Source organism: Molossus molossus, unplaced genomic scaffold (genome assembly GCF_014108415.1).
Source record: "Molossus molossus isolate mMolMol1 unplaced genomic scaffold, mMolMol1.p scaffold_m16_p_16, whole genome shotgun sequence".
In the NCBI taxonomy this organism is placed as follows: Eukaryota; Metazoa; Chordata; class Mammalia; order Chiroptera; family Molossidae; genus Molossus; species Molossus molossus.
Window position 1 is genome coordinate 29,160,072 of NW_023425351.1, and position 21,346 is coordinate 29,181,417.

Genomic DNA, 21,346 nt, shown 5'->3' on the forward strand with positions numbered 1-21,346 from the left:
TGTATGTATGAGAGTGGACATACATCTATACACACTTTTAAGTGAGAATTTTTGAAGATTACAGAAAAGGGAGGGAAAAATGCAAGATTCAAGGCATGGATACCCTTACATGATGACAACTTACAATAAATGGACCGTGTCGTAGTAGTACCAGTGCAAACAGACACCTATTTTGTGGCGCCTGGACCACCTGTTGAAGGAGAGGACTCTGTGGAAGGTCAAGGACACAAAGCACAGGACATTTCAGGGTGGGTCAGCTCAGAATAAATAAAAAGAAAGATGCTGTATTTTTACCAGCTGGCCCGTAAGGTTTCTCCACTTCCGAGTGTGCCAGTGACATGTTCAGGAACTTGGCCACACAATGCCCAAAGGCTTATGAAGTGTTGAACATGAGTTGATCATAGTTATCATGTTTACAAACAGGTTTTGAAATATTTACTTCACAATCTATATAAATATAAAACTGTGCACAGCTGGACAAGAACACTGGTCCACTCGCCGAACTTTTTTCCAAGTTCCTTGACATCGAGGATTACCAATTGCTTGCCAGTGGAGAGTCTGATTTCTGGAACAATAGTTTGAAAATGTTATTTACACTAAAAGCAAACTGAAGACAAATCTAATTTACAAAATTATACATTGAAGTTTAAAAAAAACAAAAAGATAATTATCCTACACAGAGATTTGAAGTACATTGTAAATTGAAATTTTATAAAATGATCGCAAACCAAGTTTCCCTTTGGGTTCTATCAAAACAAGTTACCAGTGATCCCTATGAGGACACTCTATGCTAAGACAGTAGTGTAAGTCACTGTATTTGTTTCTATCTCTTGATCTGACTATATAAAGTCCTGTATAAAGGAAAATGGCTTCCTGTTTCATGTATACTTAAATTAGAGGGTCTGAAGCAAATCACCTCTTACAATCCTTTCCAGCTCTGATCCCATAATGAAAAAGAAAAAGAGAGAATTGGAAAGAGCAAAGGCAGATTACTGAAATTATTATATTTAAAGTCACTGGAACCTCAGCCAGGGTTTAAGGTACTTTATGGGTACAAATTAAATTATAAATTCATTTCAAGTCAAAATATAGATGAGGTATTCAGAAAAGTAATAAGTCTAAATATTAAGTTCCCATTTCATATGAATTCCTTACCCATTTTACTGTTCGTATGATATACTCAGTACAGAGGCCGTTAGGTAATAAGTGAAAACTCAGGTTATTAAGCATTAAAACACACTATGGGAATAATGAAGAACTAGAAAGGCCATATTGTACTTTCTAATCTGTGTTTTTACCAGTTCCATCTGACATACATAAAACCATAATCCATGCCCAGCACAAAGTATACCCTTCTCTTAGTTACAAATAGTGTTATCAGATGTAACTGATAAATGATTACAGGACAGGCATAGCTTTTCAAGATGGTGAAATGTTTTCAAGGGTCATTGTTTGGGACAATCAATAGATCTACGACCCTGCCACGCTGAGCCCACCACCATCGGTCATGGTCTTGGGCGCAGCGGCTCTGAACCTGCTGTGGGAAGGAATCGCCTGTGCAGAGGCCCAATCCGGCCCACGCAAAGCCAAAAATATCTCTCATCTGTCCCTGTATCAGAAATATCTGCTGACCCCTGACCTAGGCGATTGTTAAAACCCCACCCGCAGAGATTCAGCTTCAGGTGGGGCTGAGAAATCTGCATATTTTAAATCATCCCAAGAAATTCTACTGAAAGTTGTCTTCAGAACACTGCTTTGAAACAATCAGGTCATTTGGGAGCTGGGCCCAAACCCCAATATTCAAAGTCACCCCCTCACCCCTCATCTCTGGTAAAGAGCTGCTAAACCCCCCAGTGTGAGTGGGCCTGGAGTGGCAAGAAGGAAGGGACTCGCGCCTGGATATGCTGCTGACCGGTCAGCTGCTCAGGACACGCAGAGGACAGACCTTTCCAATGAGGAACAAGCCCTTGGAGCCGTTACCCTCCCTTACCCGTCCGAGTCCAGGCCGTCTCCGGAACAACGGTGGCTCACAGAGTTCATGGCTGGAGGTTGACAGTCCACACACACGGTGTACCCCTCGCGCAGGTACTGCATCCATCGCGTCAGCGGGCGGTGCTCCATGGCGCAGTGAGGAGTCAACCACTCGGTCCTGAACTCCATGCAGTATCTAGAGCAGAAGAGGGAGCACTTGCACGCGCTGTAACGGGGTGGCCCAACGCTATAGGGAGTCTTAGGAAGCCTGCTGTCCCCACGGACGTCTGACAAATGGAGACGGTCATCTGCACCGGCCACACACTGGCCATGGAATGCCCGGTGACAGGTGCACCCCTGCACTATGATGATGTCCAGGTGACAGCTGAGGCTCCTTTTCAATCCAAGACTGACATCTGGTCAATGTGGACCTGCAGAAATTTGGATATCCTGCATCCTGTCTGGCCTGACCATAAACTGTACAAAAGCACATTTCAGAAGCAAAATAGCCCTTGATAACTTTGCTCACATTTTTGTGAATTCTCTAAACTGAACAAGAGCTTGCTTGAGACTGAGAACGTGTGAGTCCCAGGAGGGCTTGTCCTTGGCACCCAGGCCAGCAGTGGTCCCACAAACCCTCCCAGGCCTGCCCACACTGCCCTCCCAACTCCATGTAGTTATTTTCACCCAAAGGCAATCAACAAGTAACAGAGGAAAACCCATCCCACGAGGTTGACTTCTGTAGGCTGACCTAGCCGTACAAGTGAAAACACATAAGTTAAAAAAAACAAAACAACAAGTTACCCAGCATCCTCTGTGTCTGTAGACCAGTTCGGGGAGGCAGCTTGTCTTGTTCGCTCCTTGTTGAATGCAGAGGTAGTTATGAAGGCAGGGACTGGAAAACAGGATGCAGCTCAAGTACTCAGAGTGATGTTTCCCAAACTTGGTTTCAAACCTGTCCAAAGCCCCCCATTTCTCAAGCCGGAGGTCTGTGGCACAGCATCAGGAGTGAAACGGGGCTCCGTGACAGTGTCCCCAGACCAGCGGATAAAGATGTGGGCACACACAGAGAGCGGGGAGGGACTGCGGGCCTTGGATCGGCGGGCTTGTCTGCAGGAATGATAGCACTGAAGAGGAAGGGCAGGAGGAACAGCCCAGAAGAAATAAACCAAATGATGGGGGGTGGGGGTAGACCAAGGAAAAGAGTAAGGTCATGTAGACAGGGAGAGGATATTTTTTTAAATGAAAGGTGAAGAAATAGAGAAGGATAGGGAAAGATCGGAAGAGTAAAGTAACAGAATAGAAAGGAGAAGGAGAAGGAAGAAAGGAGAGAGGAAGAAGACAGAAGAGAGTGAAAGGGGGATGGAAGGAGGAAACAAGATGACCAGAGAGAGAGGAAATGAGAAAGGGGGGAAACAGAAGCAAAGGAAGGAAGTGTGAGTGCTTCCCAGGTCTGCTGGTGACTGCCAACCACATAGCCCGGTGTGGCTGCCAAGTACCAGCCAGCGAAGCCTTCTCCCCACGTCCACCTAGGAAAGGAAAGTTCTTCCAAGTGGTCCTCTCCTCTCCCAGGCCTGCCCACACTGCCCTCTGCTCCTCCCACCCTACCCCAACCCTGACGCTCTGGGGGGGAGAAGAGAAAAGGAGCCAGGGATTCTTTCTCCCCACCCCTGTTCCTTCTGTAATTTTAGTTTGTGTGTCTCCTCTCTATTCCATCTGTAAGCCCAGGGAGGCACCTGCCACTCTAGGTAGCACCTGCAGAAAATCTTTGATTCCACTTTGCCGTCAACTCAAGGAAGACAAGGTTCTGCCTCGGACATCGCCGTGGCCCTTACACATTTATACACTCAAGGAGTGTGTGCAACAGGTCGATGAGTGAATGAATGAAGTCACCAAATTGCCACCAAGGCGCACGGGTCCCACTTCCCAGGATCTTGTTCCTGTACTGAGCCTCGCAGCTGAAATGGCTCAACAGCCCTTCCTCCCTGTCATTTCAGAAACAGGACCAACCTGGGATTGGCTTGAGGGTACAGGGTGCAAAACGGATGCTTCCAGCCTGCATGTTCATTCTACCTGACTCCGTATGGCCACAAGATGGCAGCCCTAATTCTGTTTTACATTTTCTTAGTGAGGAGTCATTTTTCTATTATTAGGGAATGAAGACCAGAGGGGCCTAACACCAGGCGGCCACTTGCCCTCAAGAGCTGCAGGTATTATTCCTGTCTCCTGCGGTTTGGTGCCTGGTCTCCCCAGTAAAAAGGCGCCCACATCTTGCCCAAGCCCTGGAGCCCCAGCAAGCAATCAAGCATTATTCTCCAAAGAATCCCATAGAACAAGAGAATGCCTCTACGTTAGGGTCCTTCTCGGTGTCTCTTAGACCTAATTATCAGAAACACAGATGTCTAAGGGCTTTAGTTTTCCCACGGACCGTTTTCATTTCTGTTCTGATGAATGTGTGTGTATTTGCTAGGTGGAGAGCGCATAGCATTACAGCGGGCAAGCGATAACATTTGGGGGATGTGTTTCTTTAGTCAAAACATTTACTCGATCTAATTTGTACTGCATATATTATCACAAAAGTTCAAAGGCAGAAACGCGAGTGCATGGCTCAGGAAAGGTGAGGTTAGGAAGTCCAGGGCAAGTATCTGACTAGTGTCTGATATAAAACCCGAAGAAAAGTTTCAGAATAATAAAAATAGAAGCTAACAACCACGCACTTCAAGGTTCCCGGCACGATGGGAAACGCTTTGCTTGTTCACTCGCTGACCCTCACAACACCCTCTGACACAGAGCCTGTCAGTCCCCGTCTCACAGATGAGGAACCGGCACCGAGGAGGGAGGAGAAGCGGCCAAGGCTCACGTCGATGTAGGGCAGTGCCCGGCGGCTCCCAACCACGCTCCTCATCGCGGGTCCAAGGTCTCCATTATAATGCAGATCACAAAGTTTCACTACTTTACAAAGCATATTTCCCACGAATAACTTAGGTTCTGCTTTATTTTCCCTTCCTGTCCCTGATCACTGCCTGTAATGGGAAGTGAGATCTAAGAGAGGAGAGAGGAAAACCTCACCCTCTGAGGCCGCTGGGGCCATGGGAGGGGCGGGTGGGTGAGGGCTGCGGCCCAGGGGCTGGGGGAGGGGGCTCACAGTGGGCACAGAGAGCATCTGTCCTCGGATGGCACCTTGGACGGCTGTAGCCTGCTTGCTTAGGAAGAACTTGCACATTTTGTGTTACTGATGCTCACAAAAGCTTGGTCAAGAGGTGTTCTGATGAGGTTTTCTCATCAGAATGCGGAGGCTCACAGATGTTGAAGGGAAAACAAAGTGCAAATGACCGAGCAAGGCCCCGGCACAGGAGGTGGCTTCCGTTTTTGTAGGACCCACTACCAGGGTCCAGGGTGTCCTGCCCCTCGGCCCCACTGAGAGGGTGCGACCCCTCCCACGAGTCCTCAGGGAAGACACAGGAGCCGGACGGCCTGCAGGTCTCTGAAGCAGAGCCATAGTCTGCCCCACAAATTTAACTGTCACTACTGAAGTAATTTAGAAATTATTTTTGTGTCCAGTCCCACTTCTGCTTATGCGTGGAAGCCCATAGCTGGGTGCCCAGAACAAAGACTCATTAACAGCCAGTTCCTCCTCCTTTCCCCTCCTGGCAACAACATTCAAACGTAATGGATTCTTTGTGACCAGGCTATTTGCCAACTTCCCTGGCATCCCATCAACCTACCATTGTTGGGTTTTACAACAACTTCCACTTCTAAAAGCACAGCCCTGCACATGCTTACTTTGAACATGAAAGTAAATTAAATTTGCCCTGAGAATTTCATAAAGCCCTCAGACACAGTGGGGGTGTCACCACAGCAGGCCTGGAACCCCCGGTCTGTAGATATCGGGTGAAAACAGAATATAAAGAAAAGATTGGCAAGTGACAGGAGCACGGTTGATAAGGCACACTCCCCTCCTCGCAGGAGGAAAAACGCATCCGCAGAATTGTCAGTGTGTGCAACAGGTACAATCAGGTGGCTTTGGGGGTCTCTTTCCATGATAAAAAAATATAGTCAAAATATGTGTTAAATGAAACAGGAAAAATGCGGCAGCTACATTCCTAAGAGTGTATCAGTGATCATTCCGCAGTCACGGGCCTTGCAGAGCCTCTATATTTCTACTTCGGTCAACGGGCATCTGTAGCTGCAATTTCAGCTCAAACAGTAACAGTTCACAGCAAAACAAGGCCAAGTGCGGGGCGGGGGCTGGGCTGACCCACAGGTTTAGGGCCAGGAGTCTAGGTTTAAATTCTGGCGGGCCCTTCGCAAATGCTGTCACCTATGTGAGCTCCCCGTCCTCGTGTGCAATCCAAGGATAATGACGCGGTTCTCCCGCCAGGACAGGCAGCATCACGTCCCCCCCCAAAGATGCCCATGCCCTGTTCCCCAGCACCCGTACGTTATGTTACATGGCAAAGAGGAATTAAGGTGCAACTCAGTTGATCGCAAAGTAGGGTGATTGTCCTGAACTGCCCAGTGGGCCCCATGCAATCCCAGGGGTGGCTGGAAGTGGAGGAGTCGGAGGGCCCTAGGGAGACGACGGGAGAGGAAGGGCGGTGGCCGCAGGGAGGCCGACAATGGGAAGGGCAAAGAGGGCAGCACTGTGGGCACTTGCTTAGCCCGGTGAGACCGCGTCTGACTCCTGACTTCACAGATGTAAGCTAATGCATTTCTGTTGCTGAAGTCACTAACTTTGGGGTCATTTTTATAATTTTCTGAGGCATTCAAAGAGGTGGTACCACCACAGCCTTGGTGGCTTTCTCCAGAACACGCTTTCCAAGAGCGAGTCACTGCACGGCAGGGTCCTTTGCCACTTTGCCAGGCTGGGAAGTTCCCGGTCCGTTCAGTCCTGCTGCCCTGGGACGAGTGGGTGGCCCTTCCCTCCATCTACCTCCTGGCCAGAAACCCAGCTACACCCTCAACGTTCTGCTTGCAAATCTCCCCAGCGAAGGATCAAGTTCATCGCTTACACGTTTTACTTTCCACATAACTGTGGGTCACCATCCCACCCCGCTAACGACAGCGACCCCTTCCTGCTGTGAAGGACAAGGGGTCCCCCCCCCCCGAGGAGCCTTCAGAAAGCAGCACAGCCCCTGACCCGCGTGGTTTCAGCCCGGGGAGCCCTGTGTTGGACAGGACTTATCCACAGCACTGTAGGGTAATCACTTTGAGACACTGTAAGCCACTGAGCTGGTGGAAATTTGTTCAGCAGCCATAGAAAACTCACACACTCTCTGACAGGACTGCTTTGAAGACTGAATCAATGGTCTGTGCCACCCAAATGGGAGGGGTCCATGCACCGGATAACAAAGGCTCGGTGAATGGGACATCTGGTGGCGGGGGAGGGGAGAGCCCCAGGCACAGGTGGGCGCCCCTTCCCCACACCCCCTCACCCACCTTCGCATCCCTCATGGCGCTCCCTCACCACCCCGAGTTCTGACTGACTGCGATGTGTCTGTCACTCAAGTTTGCGTCTCCACAACCCAGCACAGCGCTAGATGTTGTAGGTGCTCGGGGGATGGTAATAAAACACGTACATGAAGGCACAGGAGCTGGGGTGAAACCAGGCCTGGGGGGGCTGGAGAATCCACCCTTTGGATTTTCACGTTACCGCTCACTTCCCTCTGTGTTCCCGGGGTAGTCCACCACTTTCCAATGTGCATTCCCCAGAACACGCGTGACTTAGTGAGATGCCCCCTGGAAGAAAGGGTCATTGAATCAAGCAAGGTGGGGGGAATTCCATATCATCTCCCTCGTGTGGAATGAACATGCATTTAGCATAGTAAGGAGAGGTTCTTTGGTAGAGAAAATGGTCGAACCAATTTACCCCATATTTTCCTGACTCAGCCCTTTCTGTGGGGACTCCTGTCCTCAGGAAATGGTCCCGCTATGAGGCGAGGGGCTGAGGAAGGAACGACGGCCCCACGCTTGGGCCAAAGAGTGGTTCTGGGACTCTGGTGAGCAGCGCGATCCCCCGGGGGCCTCATTACCATGCAGAGAGCTGGGCCCAGCTCCTGTAACTGTGGGTCTGGACCGGGCTGAGGAGCCTGCCTTTCCAAGTGAGCTCCCGGGGGAGGCCGAGGCTGCTGGCCCAGGGCCACACTTTAGGAACCACCAGACTGGAATATTCCAGGTGACCTGTCCTCCCTGACCAGCTTGTGGCAGGAGCCATTGTTCTCAAGACATCCCCACAGGAAAGTGAATGTTGGAGACCAAAGCCAGGGCTGTCAATGGCCCTGTCCCAAGTACACATGTCTCCTCTTTGCCCAAACTGAGACATTTTACTTGACCTTATCGGCCAGGGAGGCCATTAAGTACAAATATCTCCCGTTGGGGTCGCTAACACCTTCTGGGGTATCACCTAAGAGGAATGCTGCTTCTTAAAATCCTATTGTGGAGTCTGGTGGGAGGGGTGGGTGAGAGGGGTGAGTTGGGAATTCGGGACAGTAGAGGGAGGGGGCCTGTGGGCTTTGTCCGCTGAGAGAACAGAGGTGGACATCTCCAGGCAGAGAAGGGAACCCCGGGGGCAGGGTGTGGGCCCGTGTTCCATGGCATTCTCTCCGTTGACCTTCCTGTCCCCTTTCCTGTTATCTGCATGGTCCTGTCAGAGCGCGAGGCGGTGCCAGCTGGTGCGTCACCCTGGAGGGTCAGTGTGCTAAGGACTACCTTCCAGCAGCCAGACTCGGTAAATGAATGGAGTGGCTACTTTTCCTGACAGGTTTCTTAACCTGTCCTGTCCACCGACGACTTCCTCCTGAGCTTCTTCTGCAGCGTTTCCGGATTTCCCTGTCACACAACCCTGCTCCAGGACCAGCCAATCGAGCTCGTGTGTTCCCACATGTTTTCCCTAGATAGGCCCCAAAGCCCTCGGAGCCCTCTACCTGACTACCCGGTTCACCACGCTGGCCTCTCAGCCTCCTCCCCAACCCTCAGGGAAATCCCTCCCCTCCCAGCTCTGTGGCTCCCTCCTCCCCCAAGACCTGGGGAAATCGGTTAACACACACTCATGGGTCCGCACTCTCACGTGGTCCGTACCAGTGGGACCAAATTGCAGCTGAGATTTCCTGAGATTGATTTCCCAGGATGATCCAAGGAGCACCTCCGCCTCCCACTAGACTGTGATCTATCTACACGACAGTGGGCTCCATGTCAACATTTCTCGCCGCTGTAACCCTGGCACCCGCCAGTGCCCGGCACCAGCAGACTGGCGGGAACATTCGTGTGTGGAATGGAAAAAGGAGCACAATGGCTTGATGCGGGTCATGTGGACATGAAACTGTCCAAGTTCCTATGAAAAACACAGGCTCGCTGCTCTCCTGAGAATCCGTGCTTTGCTCTAGCAGGTTCCATCCGGGTCAGAACAAAAGTATGGGTCTTTCTGCTTATTTCTTTGTGAGCGTCTTGTGGCTCCCGACCCACTAAGGAGCCAACTCCTGGCCCCTCCACAGGCCACGCCCCAACCAGAGTGATCTTTGCAAACCACAAATCTGATCACATCTAGTTGGTGTGAGAGGGGAGGCAGGTGTTTTTAGAGAATGATTCTATCATTGTTTAGAAATGTACAATGTTTCTACTATTTTCACTGCATGAGAGTGTTGGTGGTTACAGTGGAAGGTGAAATAAAGTCATCCTTACCAGACACTCACTCTGCGTGTGAGATATCATCTCTGCACCTACTGTCCTTTGTCACCAGCCTGATTGAGTGTGCTAAAAACCAGAGTCCCTGCACTCGGAGAAGGAGCCGCCACCGGGTTATAAACACACCGAGGAAGCAGCAGGGATGGGGCTGGGGGACACGCACGCAGCTGACCGGTAATTCCTTTATCAAGCATTTCCTGAGCTTCCTATCTTCTCCCTGCAGACCAGCTCATCCCACTCGCTGCAGCGCGGAACTTTCCCCGCTCAGCACCTGGTCCTTCGTGGGCCCAGGCAATGGAAAACTATCAAAGACCCCAAAGGCAGCCCCATGCAAACCCGTCTTTACCGAAGGCCTGCCCGCAGTCCCGGCCCTGCCGCGACCAGTACTCCAGGCAGCCGGCTCTCTCCTCCAGGGCGGGGCAGGGCGCCCCGCCGTTCAGGGGCTCCTGCTGCACCAGGCGCCTCCGCACGCGGGCCGCCGGCTTGCACTGGTCCGCGCAGCCGCTCCACGGGCTCCACTCCCCCACGACGCACGGGCGAGCTGAAAAACAGCACCAGGGCACGGTCACCCAGGGGACGGTCACCCAGGGAACCCAGCCAGCCGCCTGCCAGGCTGCGCCCACCCATGTCCCAGTGGGTCCAGCCCCCGTGAAGTGCACTCTGACTGAGCCCGGCATCTGGAGGAACACGGCCTCAGCAGGGCCCTGCTGACTTTGACTCCACTGCCCTGATGGTTAACTGATAACCAGGGACCTCCCAGAGCAGGCGGAGGTTGGATCAGGGAGGTGGGTCTGAGCCAGGGACACACCTGAGTAAAGAGAGGTGCCTTTGGGCACTTCCTCATACTCCCCAGGCTGAGATCAGATCTGTGCTTTGGTTTTTCCTTGATTTTAACTGTATCCTCCCTGGGCCAGGACGTTTTTATTGTAACAGATATACACATTCATTGTAGTAAATGTAAAGGAAAAAAACAAAAGCATAACAAAGCACTTGTACTTCACCCACCAATAACCCCATCACCTGCCCAGTGAATTTCAGCTCATGTGTCTTCAGAAGACACAGCCTTAGGGCCACACCAAGAGACCCCTGCACTCTAGGGTGCTCCCGGATGCTGATTCCCACCCCCCACGGGTCATCGACTCATAAACGGTGAGCACTGAAGCTTAGACATGGCCAAGCAGGGCCCACAGAGGTCAAGAGCGCCATGGTCACCATGGGGGCAGTCAGGGTAAGAATCTGGCCGGAGCATTAACATCTTGCCCTTGACTGAAATCAATGTAACTGTACATTTAGCTTTCCCACTGAACGTCCTAATGAGCCTGTGAAAGGACTGTAATGAGGTTTTAACTGAATTATTTCAGGGCTTGAAACTGGACATAAGACAAGGCCAAGAAGACAGAAGATGTATGCACCTCTGCACTCGGGTGCCAACACCCTTTCTCTCCCACAAAACGTGACCCACTTTTCCTCTCTCATCCTTGCGAGTCTGCAGAGACTTCGCCAAGAAAGCACCCTAACTTCTTTGAAACCTTGGTTTGGACTTCTGCCAGGGCATACTTGAAAGCTCCGTTTGCACGCTCCAGTGTGAGGTCCGTGGCTTTGGGAAGGCGTACCCTTTGGCAGCGAGCACACAGCTACCCGGGACGTGAAAGGGGTCACACCCAACAGAAGCACCTGTCAGTAATTTAGACATTTCAAACTGTTTTAAAACAGGTTTTTATTAATCATCTAAAAACTCATAGCTTTCCCATGACTCACGGGTCAACTACCTAAAGAAGCAAGAATGAGCCGTGTCAAAGTTTTTCCCAATATCCGCCACGCACACATCCTTTGGAAACTCAGTAACGGGTCGTTTCCTGCTCTTGTCACGTCTTGTTGACCCCTCCCTCTTCATCTTCAGGATCTCATGATTAAATTGGCCCGGAGAACCACAAGGTATTTAAAGAGACAGCCAAGCTAGGAGCTGGGTGAAAAGGACTCTGTCCTTAGTTTTCAGTAACTCTTCCCACCTTATCTCTTCCTCTCTGAGTGTAGCTAATGCTGCCCTCACGTTTGGGTTTGAACAACACTCACTAATACATTTTTTTCTTAAATACACTTATTTTAAAGATTACCATTTGGACATGACAGAAGTTAGTAACATGGCTTGGGTTCTACTCCATCCACGTGGTAAACGTAGCACTGGGGAGAGAACTGTATGGCCGACATTAGTCTCCCAGTGTTGCTTCAACATGTGTGTCTCGTGTCCAGTGTTCATGGATTGTATTCTATTTGACCCGCAATGAAAATCCCCAGATCACAGAATAACTGAATCAGTTGTCGTTCCTATTTGGTTCAAGTTTGTCCCTGGCAAAATGCGATGTCCCGTTTCCCTACTCATGACTTTTACAGCTTCACAAAGAGAATCCTTCTGTCTGGGGCCCTGAACAACAACACCTCAATGGCTGCATGGTGAGACAGGAGGCAAAAAGTTTCCGTAGAATTACAGGGTTCCAAAAGCTGTTCCACAAAATATTTTGAGTTGGAAGATTCATCTGAGGTATTTATTCCTGTTTCTCTCTCTCTCTCTCACACACACACACCCCAAATCTATTCTTGATTAACTTGTGAACTTTTGATGATTTGGATGGAAAGGCATCGTAGATCACAAGCGATCTTTGGTCACAGAGGTCAGGGGAAGTACGAAAACTTCTGAGACTTATTACCACGAGTCGTATATTACGCAGCCTGACACAGATTTCCTTCTGCGCCGTTCCGTGCATGCTCCTTCCCCTTCCCACGGAGCGTGTCTGATTTACAGCTACACGGCACATCGGAACATTCTTTCCTTCACATCTGACTTTCTCAGTCTTCACATTTCACTAAGGTTCCTGGGGCCCCACCGACGGTGGCCTGGTGAGCAGTGGGATCACCTTGACCCCAAGCTGGTCCCGGCTTCCTGGTGTCTCGATGTTGGGAGATGACATCACCCCACTCATTTTAGGGGACAGGGGCCTGGATGTAACGGGTGCCAGGAGCCTGGCGAGCCCTTTGTTGGTTCTACTTTGTTTAAATTCAATATACTATTCAGGTGGAGTTTCCCCGAAGCAGATCTGACATGTGGATTTGAATGCAAGTCATTTATTTGGGAGGTGATCCCAGGAAGCATAAGGGACTGCAGGGCAGAGACAGAGAGGGAGGCATGGAAGAGACCCCAGCGTCCTGGTTTAGGCCCGGGGGGCACCTCTGGCCCTTGGCTCACTGGGAAGTGAGTGATGGACAAGTCCTGAGTGTGAGGAGGTAGCAATCTCCCTGAGGCACCGGCCAGTGCCCTTCACAGCCACGGGAGAAAGGCCCAGAAGAGAAAAGTAAGTTACGTATTTCAGTAATGAATCTGTGCTCAAGAGGAGGGTATCCAGTTCTGGCCACGTAAAATGCCCTTAAAAGATACACCACTGCCCAGCTGGTGAGGCTCAATTGGTTGAGTGTCGTCCCATGTCCCAGGTGGTCCCCAGTTCGATTCCCGGTCAGGGCACCTGCCCAGGTTGCAGGCTCAACTGCCCAGTAGGAGGCGTGCAGGAGGCAGCCGATGGATATTTCTATCTCCCTCTCCCTTCTTTTCTCTCTAAAAAAAAAATCAATAAAAACGTATTTTTTTAAAAAGTACCACTGATGCCCCAGCCAGGGTGGCTCAGTAGTTAGAGTGATGGCTTAAGCACCTTTGGTCTTGAGTTCGATTACCAGTCAAGGGCACATACCTCGGTTGCAGGTTCTAGCCCCGGCCCTGGTCAGGGAGCATGCAGGTGGCAATCGATCAATGTGTCTCTCTCACACTGATGTTTCTCTCTCTTTCTCCCTCCCTTCTTTCCACGCTCTCTAAAAACCAATGGAAAAATACCCTTGGGTAAGGATTAACAACAGCAACAACAAATGTACCACTGATCTTCTAAAATAAATAAACGGCTTATCAAACTCCCTCAGTGACATGCCAATGAACTAAAATGAAATTCAGACTTCCTGCCTTGTGTGTGTGACCGGCCCGTGCCTGCCCCTCCACTCCCACCTGAGCCCCCACCCCACCCCACCGCCCACTGCCTCTGTGCCAAGCTCCAGCCGCTCCAGCCTCCTGACCCCTGGAACACCCCAAACTCTTTCACACTCTGGGACCTTTTGTTGTATGTTCACTTTGCCGGGAATGTTCCTCCCACACTGGGCACGGCTGGGTTCGGCTCAGCATTTAGCCCCAGATGAATTACTTCCTCTTCAGGGAGTCCTTCTGGGGCCAACGTAGCTAAGTTACCCCCAGCCCCCTGCACACACCCCTCAGAATGATTTCCACTCAGAGCTCACTGTCCCTTGCTCTCCAGCATCTCCAGGATTCACAATTACATATTTATTTTTTGTTGTTGCTTATTTTTGTTGAATTTTTCACTTCATGTCTAGTGCTTGGCACTGGGTAGGTACTCAGAAAATATTTGCTGAATGAATGAATGAAGAATGAATGAATGAATGAAGAATGAATGCTATTGGGCAAGTTTCTCCTTCTTCTTAAGTAATGTTCTCCATTGAAACAGACTCTGCTTGCCCTGGCCGGTTTGGCTCAGCGGTTAGAGCGTCGGTCTGCGGTCTGGAGAGACCCGGGTTCGGTTCCCACTAAGGGCATGTACTTCGGTTGCAGTTTGTCCCCGGCCCTGGTTGGTCGTGCAGTGGCAGCCACTCGATGTGTCCCTTCACATCGATGTTTCTCTCTCTCTCTCTCTCTCTCTCTCTTCCTCTCTCTCCCTCCCGCTCTGTCTGTACAAAAGATGGAAAAATGTCCTCGGGTGAGGATAAAAAAAAAAAGGAAAGAAACAGACTCTGCTCTGCTCACATCATTAGGCAGAAGCCAGAGCACCGACAGAGACCCAGGGTGCAGGACAGGAGGCGCGCCCAGAGCCAGGAGCACGGGCCTCCCATGGCCGGAGCTGCCCTGCCCTGGCCGGCGGCCCCGGGGCTGGAAGCAGTTCAGCCGTCTGTCTGTCCTTCAGCTTAGGCAGCGCCAGCTTCTCCTGGCAGCCGCCCCTCCTTCAAACCCTTTTCAGTCCCTTTCTGTCTCCTGCCAGTGCCGCAGCTTGAATGTGACAAGCTTCTTGAATGTTGTTATCTGTGGTGTGAAGTGGTTTTTCATTTTACCTAAGCCGAATTTCCCTCAGTCAAGAATTTCAGAATACGGTGCAAAACATGTCTGTGTCTATCTTCTGTCCACTCAGGGACTTCCGGTTTCAGCAGGTCCCCTTCCCTCCAGGACAGACTTGCAGGCTGGTGACTCCAGCTTTTGGACCCTTCTGTCTATAGACACTTCCTCTCTCGAAATTACCACTGGCCTTTCACTAGGTCCATTCACAGCCCCAGCGAGTTGTGGCAGCCAGAACTACACATACTCTTTAGGTCCCAAAAGGTAATTAAAGAAATATATTTTTATTGATTTTTTAGAGGGAGAGAGGAAGGGAGCAGGAGAGAAACATTGATGTGAGAGCTGAACATTGATCGGCTGCCTCCCGCACACGCCCAGCCACGTGCCCTGACCGGGAATCAAACCGGCAACCTTTTGGCGCACGGGATAGTGCCCAGCTAACTGAGCCACAGCAGCCAGGGCCCAAAGGGTGATTTTAAAAATCTTTTTCTCTAATGCTCTTCTTGGTGATGCCAAATACACACACACACACGCACACACGCACACACACACACACACCAACAACCTGAGCTGGCAGCCAACATCCCTCATTCCATAAATATAGTTTGGATTATTTCTCACTAATGGAAGGCCTTGCTCGTATTCTCACAGAGCTGTCTCCTCCGTTAATCACAGACACTCAGCACTCCCCTCTGCAATCTGGCCCTGCCCACTTGGCTCTCCGCCACCTCAAAGTTGAAGGCCACCCACGATCAAGTGCCTTCTCCCTCACATTGTTAAGTTCAGATAGCCCTAATCATTCCTAAGGAAATATTCTTTTTACACTTAGCCCACAGCAGTACCATTTATACACGGCGTTTGCTTGCTGGAAGATAAAGAGAGGCCCTTGATGCGCACACACACACACACACACACACACACACTTCATGGTGACACAATGTTTAATGCATGTTGTCTGCCTTTTTCTCTCTCCATATGTACATCCCTTTCTGTGGAGCCTTGTCAACACTCCTCTGATGGTCAGATGAGACTACATTGTCCAACCCCCTTGAAAAAGCTCCAATTAAAAGATCAAGTATTTTTTTTCTCTTGCAGAAACCATGTTACCTGGACCCCTGTACATATTTTTTTCTTTCTTTCAAGACATTAACTGGACAAGTACATGAAATGTTAGCAAGACAATGCAATGGGCTGCCTCGTGAGAAAAATGGAATTTTATGCACCACGAAAACCCAGAAAGAAAAGGGCGGAGAATTAAAAAGATAATGATGCTTTTTCTGAGTAATACGTTTCTGGGTGCATTGTTTTCTTCTTTTGTGCATTTTTACATTTTCTGAATTTTCTGCAACATATATTTTGTGGTCGAGGAAGAAAAATGTTATTTTTAAAAGGGCACGTGGAGCCCTGGCAGGTTTGGCTCAGTGGTTAGAACATCAGCCCTTAAACCAAAGAATCTCAGGTTCGATTCCAGGTCCAGGGCATGTACGTGGGTTGCAGGCTCGATCCCTGGCCGGGTCAGGGTCATGTAGGAGGCAACCAGTTGATGCATCTTTCTCACATCAATGTTTTTCTCTCTCTCTCTCTTCCTTCCTCCCTTCCACTCTATCTAAAAATCAATGGAAACATATCCTCAGGTGAGGATTAACAAAAATAAATAAATTAAACATTAAAATAAAAGGGCATGTGGATACGCCCCAGCAGGCAGTGCCCTTGGAAGCCACAGATAACGTCCCCTAGGTGGAATGAGGTTCATGTGTTTTGACAAATGTTATCAAGGTACCATGATAGCCATCAGGGGGTGGCAAAGAGGAGCAGGACACACTTGCTGCCCTTGAGGAACACACCGTCGATGGAGGGAGAAGGCTCACTTGCTCACCGGATGACCTGGTCCTCTCTGCAAAGCACACTGTTTCTCCTAAAGCCTCATTCTTCTGAGGCACCAAACACATACTGTTTAAAAGTGCGGGTTCTGGATCCAGAGTTCCTGGGTTCAGATCCCCTTCACTTATCAGTGGTGTGATTTTGGACAAATTGCCTAACCTCTGACCTGGTCCCCTGAATACCTTGTCCATCAAATGAGACCAGAATGAAGAATACGGACATACCTCATTTTCTTGCTTTCACTTTATTGTGCTTCGCAGATGTTGCATTTTTTAAAAAATTTGAAGGCAAGGTCCTTTACCACCAAAAAGATTATGACTTGCTTTATTGTCGTGGTCTAGAACCGAACCCTCAATGTCACCAAGGTACGCCTGTAACCTCGGCGGGTGTGAGACCTACATTAGTTAGAGCTGTGAGGTGCCCATGGCACAGAGGAAGTGCTGGGTAAGCCTGGATGACTTTACCCTCCTTGACTGCGCACCCAGGCTGCAGCCACATCCTGCCAGCTGAATACTGGTGCCAGGCCCTGCGCGAGTTTTTCTGCAGAGACAAAAGCAGGCGAAGCCACATGCTGTCCCTTGGCCACTCTGGCTCCAGTGAAGCCTCAACTTTCTAAATCATCAAAGACTGCAACATCCTTTGGGGAAGATTCAGAACCCACATTTTCAAGCAAGATGCCCCCTCTTCCTCTAGATACGAGGCCAGCAGATTTGGCCACTTAGTTTCCTACATTCCCTATACATCTAGAAGAGACTGGTCCATTTAGGCCACGAAGGTTTTGTCCTTCTCCACATGGGTTAATTATTTCTCTTTCCTCAAGTTGCTCATCCAAGGTCTAGTGCAACCCACTGACTCTGAGCTGAGACTGAAGGAGCTAGGAGCCCGGCTGACGAATTAGAGACTGGGGGCCTCTGAGCCTGATAAGCCTCCTTCCCAGAAGTTCATCCAGGGCAGGTAACGTGGGTCTGTCCCCTCCTTCACCTGCCCCCCTCCCCCACCACCAATCAGGCCAAAGGAAATTTTTCTATCTTTTTTGGGGGGCTGTGTGTGTGTGAAGATGCATCATTGGTATTAAAACCCATGCCATCATCTTCATGAGAATTTCTGAGATAATTAGTTTCAGAACAGATTGTTTTTGACAGCTTAGTAATTCTATAGCTCCAATAGTTTATTTTTATTTTTACTGAGAAAAAAAAAGTAACTTTCTGTTTAGAAAAAGAAATTCCAGTATTTCATCTTTTAGCTATACCCCCCCCCCCAAATAATGTTTATGAGGATGGAAAAGTCTGAAGGAGCAGAAGTAAGGCATGCTGAGTTCTGACACAGTTTCATATTCTGTTCCCATTTATGCCATTTCAGCCAAAAAGGCTTCCGACGGCATCAGTAAGTAACTCAGCGCTGAGTACGAAGACAGTCTAAGAGGCAGAATAGCTCTATGTCCGTGGAGTCGCCAGGGGCTCTGCAGTACTGAGCCTTGATTGATCCGGGAATCAATATCAGCCATGCACTGGCCCACACAGAAGTGGCTGCTGGCAGCCTGAACTCGAGCAGCCTGGGCGTAGCTCTCCCTCGACTGTCCCTTCGTGTAACTTAGAGACAGCAGAGCCCCCAGAACCCTGCAGTTTCGGTCCGTAGCTGTGAAATGCTAATGCAGACCAACTCCACCCTCTCCAGACCCCAGAGTCAACTCAGGGATGTCGCTTGTCCAGGCTGAGGTGACCCAGCATCCCAGCTCCCTGGTGTCCTTACTCTCACACTCAGCTCTGAGGGCTCAGCAGGTTCAGTCTGGCCAGCCAGCCAACTTCCAATTGTTTCTATTTTCTCCTTCCTGTCCCAAAAAGCTGCAGGTGCAGAGAATTTGCTAATGACCGGCCTTTTCGGCCGAGTCTTCTGCTAGGCTGGATTTCTTTCTGAGTCATTCCAGAGATGGTACGGTCGTCTGCTATTCCTTACTCATTAAATCCCCACTCCAAAATGATGGGCTTTTTAAAGAACATTTTTACTTCCTGGATTGAAAATCAGGGATTTCTTTTTGACCAAATAAAGGCTTTGAGGATTCTGCAACTGCTCAGAGCATGTTAGTCCTCACTAGAAAGCCAGTTCTTCTCAGGACACCGGCTTTATCTTTCTCTATGCCTCTCTGCCCAAATCTCCACATCTAGCTGTGTTCACCGGGTCTGTCCTGTGTGCCAGGGTGGCCTCGGGGCCTAGCCTAGCACCTAGCACAAAAGGCCAACACCCACAGGAAATTGCTGGAATCCTCCCAGAATTCCCTCCCCCTTTAGAGACCCCTCGCTCCTTCGCCAGGACTAGGCTTGCCTGTCCCTTCCTCTGGGAAGTCTTCCTTAAATTCCTCTGGTCTTCCCAGTTTTTCTTCTCTAGCTTCCAGCTCCCTCAACTTTGTATCAAGCATGTCGCAAGTGGTTTTGCACACATTTGTTTCTCTGCTCCATTATGAACTTCTAGGGGCAGAGACTGTGCCTTCATCATCTCTGTGTTCCCGTGCTTGCCACAGTTTGGAGGCACAAGATCTGAACTACAGGAAGTCTGTATTTACGTTTTAAATGCAGTCAAGCCCATCGAGGGAGGGGGTTGAGCCAGAGGGGCCGTGTAGAGGACAGGTTCTCTTGGAGGTCCAGGTAACTGGAAAACAGGCTTGGGAAGGGTGGGGCTGCCGAGGACCGGGCTGGGACAGCTGGCCCCGGGCACTGCATTTCCTAAACAACTGACTCTTCACCTCACAGTAGTGGTAAAATGCTCTGGCCTTGGAGCGGGAAAGGGAAGAAGCTTATCAAAACGGAGATCAGTACTGGTAGGTAAATCACTAGCTTTCGATCAGGGTTAAAAAATCTTAATGTTTTTCAACTATGTTCTTTCAGCCGCAGGCCTGGGTGACCTCTTTCTGCAGAAGGGTGTGACTCTCTACCAGGCACCCAGTTCTCCAGGGAATGGCAGAGCCTTGCAGGTTACTCTCCCAAGAAGATGCTGAGGACCCCACAACAACAGGATCCTTGATGTCAAACCCTAACAATGTGTGGCTTTTGGGGGTGACGGGATTAACAAGGAGAAAGGCAACTTTTATTTCCGGAGCTGGCTTCACTCAAGTACACCTTGTTCTTTTCTTTCTTTCTTTAATTTTTAAAAATTTTTAGAAAGAAAGGAAGGGAGAGAGAGAAACAGCGATACTCACTGATAGAAACATCGATTGACTGCCTCCTGCACGCCCCCTACTGGGGATCGAGCCACAACCTAGGCACCAGCCCACCCCGGAATCGAACCGGGACCTGTCAGTCCATGGAGTGGATCCACACCAGCGGAGCCACACCTTGTTCTTTCAGACTACACTCACCATTTCGTCCTTCACCTTTTAGTTTAACTAAATATACATTTATTGAGCCCATACTAGAGGCTGTGAAACTGTGGGAAATGTAAAGATGAGAAAGACCGACCCTAAAGAAAAACCAGCAAGACTAAAACAAAATAGAAACTGAGATAAAAAGATTTATCAAGCTATCTAGATAAAACCGAATTCAGAGAGCAGATGGAACCCTTCCCGTAAGCAAGGGCCGTGCGCGCTGCGTGCAGGAGGAAGGAGGCAGGACCCTGTGCTCCTCCAAGGACTTGTCCCCAGAGCGAGCCCTTGGCACAGCGTGGGATCATTTCACATTCCTTCCCTCATTACTTCTCACCCAGCCCTCAGATCCCTGAGGAGCAACAGAATGAAAGTGGGTGGAACGCGGCCCAGGGGCGACCCGGGACCTGCCAGTGCCACCTCTCCAGGCAGGAGGCAGCCCTGCCAAGCTGGAGTTCCTGAGTGGAAGAGTTCATCCGCGGAGGTGCCCCTGCCCTGGGGAACAGACGGCCGCGGCACCTTCCCTCCGGACTCTGGTGGGAGGGGTGCTTTGGGGCGGTGTGTCTAGAGGCAAGGGACTGGAGGGACCTGGGGTAAAGAGCCCAGGGTGCACAGAGACAGAGGGCTGGACGCCCCTGGACACATGAAACTGGTTGGATGGACGACTCCAGGACGGAGCTGAGTGTACCTGGGTGGAAGGGTCTGGAGGCCCCTGGGATGGAAGGAGCTGGGCGTACCTGGGTGGACAGGGGCTGGGGACCAGGACAGAGGGACTGGAGCCGCCAGGATGGAAGGGGCTGGGAGCTGTGATCCTTGGTGTGGGACCCTGTGCCCCTGGGCTGCGGGCGAACGGTCCGCGCCCCACCCGGCCCCGCCACCCACCTGGGCACGCCCTGGAGTAGTCGAAGCAGCAGTCTCCGGTGAGGCGGCAGGCTTGGTCGCAGAAGCACGTCCCATAGACCCGGTCCAGCCTCCAGCCGCGGGCGAAACAGGCGGGGTCCCGGCCGGGGCAGCAGCGCCCCGCCTCGGCGCAACCGGCCAGGGCCGCGGGCCACAGCCGCTGCAGCACGCACAGCGCCAGCCACAGGATCCTCATGGCCCGCGCTCCGCCGCGCCTGCGACGCGCAGCTTCGGAACAAGTGCTGACCTCCCGGAGAACCGAGGCCCGGAGCCGCCCGAGAGCTGGCGACGCACCGCCCGGCCCGGCCCTGCCCCTGCGCGGCCCCCGCCCCCGCGCAGCCCCTCCCCGCGGGGCGGTGTTGGCCTCCCAGGCCCAGGTGGGGCACGCTCTCCGCGGGGCGCCCCGCCAT

General features: G+C 50.8%; 1 protein-coding gene across 1 annotated transcript; it reads right to left on the bottom strand.

The window, feature by feature from the left end:
• Window positions 1–394: 394 nt before the first annotated feature.
• On the bottom strand, window positions 395–21,138 carry SBSPON (somatomedin B and thrombospondin type 1 domain containing). The gene is made up of 5 exons (XM_036264129.1): window positions 20,919–21,138; window positions 9,998–10,192; window positions 2,776–2,866; window positions 1,991–2,167; window positions 395–565 (listed from the first exon to the last, which is right to left on the bottom strand). The coding sequence occupies exons 1-5, from the start codon at window positions 21,130–21,132 to the stop codon at window positions 448–450; spliced, it is 795 nt and encodes a 264-aa protein (XP_036120022.1). The 5' UTR covers window positions 21,133–21,138; the 3' UTR covers window positions 395–447.
• Window positions 21,139–21,346: the final 208 nt, after the last annotated feature.